This window comes from Trematomus bernacchii, unplaced genomic scaffold, assembly GCF_902827165.1.
Source record: "Trematomus bernacchii unplaced genomic scaffold, fTreBer1.1, whole genome shotgun sequence".
NCBI classification, from domain to species: domain Eukaryota; kingdom Metazoa; phylum Chordata; class Actinopteri; order Perciformes; family Nototheniidae; genus Trematomus; species Trematomus bernacchii.
Window position 1 is genome coordinate 47,501 of NW_022988051.1, and position 2,776 is coordinate 50,276.

The 2,776-nt window shown below is 54.4% G+C and overlaps 1 protein-coding gene across 2 annotated transcripts in view; it reads left to right on the plus strand.

Moving 5' to 3' along the window:
- LOC117474431 (MAGUK p55 subfamily member 2-like) overlaps positions 1-49 on the plus strand; it is a gene marked incomplete at its 3' end in the record, with an annotated part of 12,760 nt that extends 12,711 nt beyond the window's left edge. For both annotated transcript variants that reach the window (XM_034120211.1, XM_034120212.1), the window contains 1 exon segment: positions 1-49. This exon segment is cut by the window's left edge and continues 71 nt beyond it. In XM_034120211.1, coding sequence (XP_033976102.1) covers positions 1-49 — 49 coding nt within the window.
- Between the last annotated feature and the right edge of the window lie 2,727 nt (positions 50-2,776).

Here is a 2,776-nt window from a genome sequence, read left to right on the forward strand (position 1 = left end):
GGTTCTGAAGATCCTGCCCAGCTACCACGAAGCCATCCCACCCAGGAAGGTGAGGACACATCAAGAGGACATACTGTCAGAAATGAGTGGGATAAATAACTGCAATTATTCTGAGTGATATTGCAATCACAATTATACAAATGCATTATCTTTCTATTTCTCATTATTGTTGGAAAACATATCAAAGTGATCGATGGTGTGGTTTCTTTTGTTGTTGTTGATACTGAAACCAAACAAGCATCATTTATCACGTCTGTAGAATAATCTCTTGCAGCTCCACGATACACATACTTCACATATTTGACCTCTGACAATATTGTGCTTACTACTTCCATTTAGATAGATAGCACTAGTCCTATTGAGATTTCGATAACGATGATGTAAGAATACATATTATTGCCAGGAATAACACAAATGAATGTATGGAGTTTTGGCGATTAGGCCCCGGTGGGCAGGAGTATCATTCGGAGGGGAGAACCGACCGATGAAACCCCCCGGGTCTAGACCATGGTGGGTGGTGAATGGATAGTTGGGGTCGTCTGAAGGGGAGGGGCTTAGCTTGTTCCTGGTGTGGTGAATGGATAGTTGGGTTCGGTCTGAAGGGGAGGGGCTTAGCTTGACCCTGGTGGTGGTGAATGGATAGTTGGGTCGGACTGAAGGGGAGTGGCTTAGCTTGTTCCTGGTGGTGGTGAATGGATGTTGGGTTCGGTCTGAAGGGGAGGGGCTTAGCTTGACCCTGGTGGTGGTGAATGGATAGTTGGGGTCGGTCTGAAGGGGAGGGGCTTAGCTTGACCCTGGTGGTGGTGAATAGATGGTTGGGGTCGGTCTGAAGGGGAGTGGCTTAGCTTGACCCTGGTGGTGGTGAATAGATGGTTGGGGTCGGTCTGAAGGGGAGGGGCTTAGCTTGACCCTGGTGGTGGTGAATGGATGGTTGGGGTCGGTCTGAAGGGGAGTGGCTTAGCTTGACCCTGGTGGTGGTGAATGGATGGTTGGGGTCGGTCTGAAGGGGAGGGGCTTAGCTTGACCCTGGTGGTGGTGAATGGATAGTTGGGGTCGGTCTGAAGGGGAGTGGCTTAGCTTGACCCTGGTGGTGGTGAATGGATAGTTGGGTTCGGTCTGAAGGGGAGGGGCTTAGCTTGACCCTGGTGGTGGTGAATGGATAGTTGGGGTCGGTCTGAAGGGGAGGGGCTTAGCTAGACCCTGGTGGTGGTGAATGGATAGTTGGGTTCGGTCTGAAGGGGAGGGGCTTAGCTTGACCCTGGTGGTGGTGAATGATAGTTGGGTTCGGTCTGAAGGGGAGGGCTTAGCTTGACCCTGGTGGTGGTGAATGGATTGGTTGGGTTCGGTCTGAAGGGGAGGGGCTTAGCTTGACCCTGGTGGTGGTGAATAGATGGTTGGGGGTCGGTCTGAAGGGGAGGGGCTTAGCTTGACCTGGTGGTGTGGAATAGTTTGGGTCGGTCTGAAGGGGAGTGGCTTAGCTTGACCCTGGTGGTGGTGAATGGATAGTTGGGGTCGGTCTGAAGGGGAGGGGCTTAGCTTGACCCTGGTGGTGGTGAATAGATGGTTGGGGTCGGTCTGAAGGGGAGGGGCTTAGCTTGACCCTGGTGGTGGTGAATGGATGGTTGGGGTCGGTCTGAAGGGGAGGGGCTTAGCTTGACCCTGGTCGTGGTGAATGGATAGTTGGGTTCGGTCTGAAGGGGAGGGGCTTAGCTTGACCCTGGTGGTGGTGAATAGATGGTTGGGGTCGGTCTGAAGGGGAGGGGCTTAGCTTGACCCTGGTGGTGGTGAATGGATAGTTGGGTTCGGTCTGAAGGGGAGTGGCTTAGCTTGACCCTGGTGGTGGTGAATGGATAGTTGGGTTCGGTCTGAAGGGGAGTGGCTTAGCTTGACCCTGGTGGTGGTGAATGGATAGTTGGGTTCGGTCTGAAGGGGAGGGGCTTAGCTTGACCCTGGTGGTGGTGAATGGATGTTGGGTCGGTCTGAAGGGGAGGGGCTTAGCTTGACCCTGGTGGTGAATGATAGTTGGGTTCGGTCTGAAGGGAGTGGCTTAGCTTGACCCTGGTGGTGGTGAATGGATAGTTGGGGTCGGTCTGAAGGGGAGGGCTTAGCTTGACCCTGGTGGTGGTGAATAGATGTTGGGTTCGGTCTGAAGGGGAGTGGCTTAGCTTGACCCTGGTGGTGGTGAATAGATGGTTGGGGTTGGTTCTGAAGGGGAGGGGCTTAGCTTGACCCTGGTGGTGGTGAATGGATGGTGGGGGTCGGTCTGAAGGGGAGTGGCTTAGCTTGACCCTGGTGGTGGTGAATGGATGTTGGGTTCGGTCTGAAGGGGGGGCTTAGCTTGACCCTGGTGGTGGTGAATGGATGGTTGGGGTCGGTCTGAAGGGGAGGGGCTTAGCTTGTTCCTGGTGGTGGTGAATGGATAGTTGGGGTCGGTCTGAAGGGGAGGGGCTTAGCTTGACCCTGGTGGTGGTGAATGGATGGTTGGGGTTCGGTCTGAAGGGGTGGGGCTTAGCTTGACCCTGGTGGTGGTGAATGGATGGTTGGGTCGGTCTGAAGGGGAGGGCTTAGCTTTCCTGGTGGTGGTGAATGGATAGTTGGGGTTCGGTCTGAAGGGGAGGGGCTTAGCTTGACCCTGGTGGTGGTGAATGGATGGTTGGGTCGGTCTGAAGGGGAGGGGCTTAGCTGACCCTGGTGGTGGTGAATAGATGGTTGGGGTCGGTCTGAAGGGGAGGGGCTTAGCTTGACCCTGGTGGTGGTGAATAGATGGTTGGGGTCG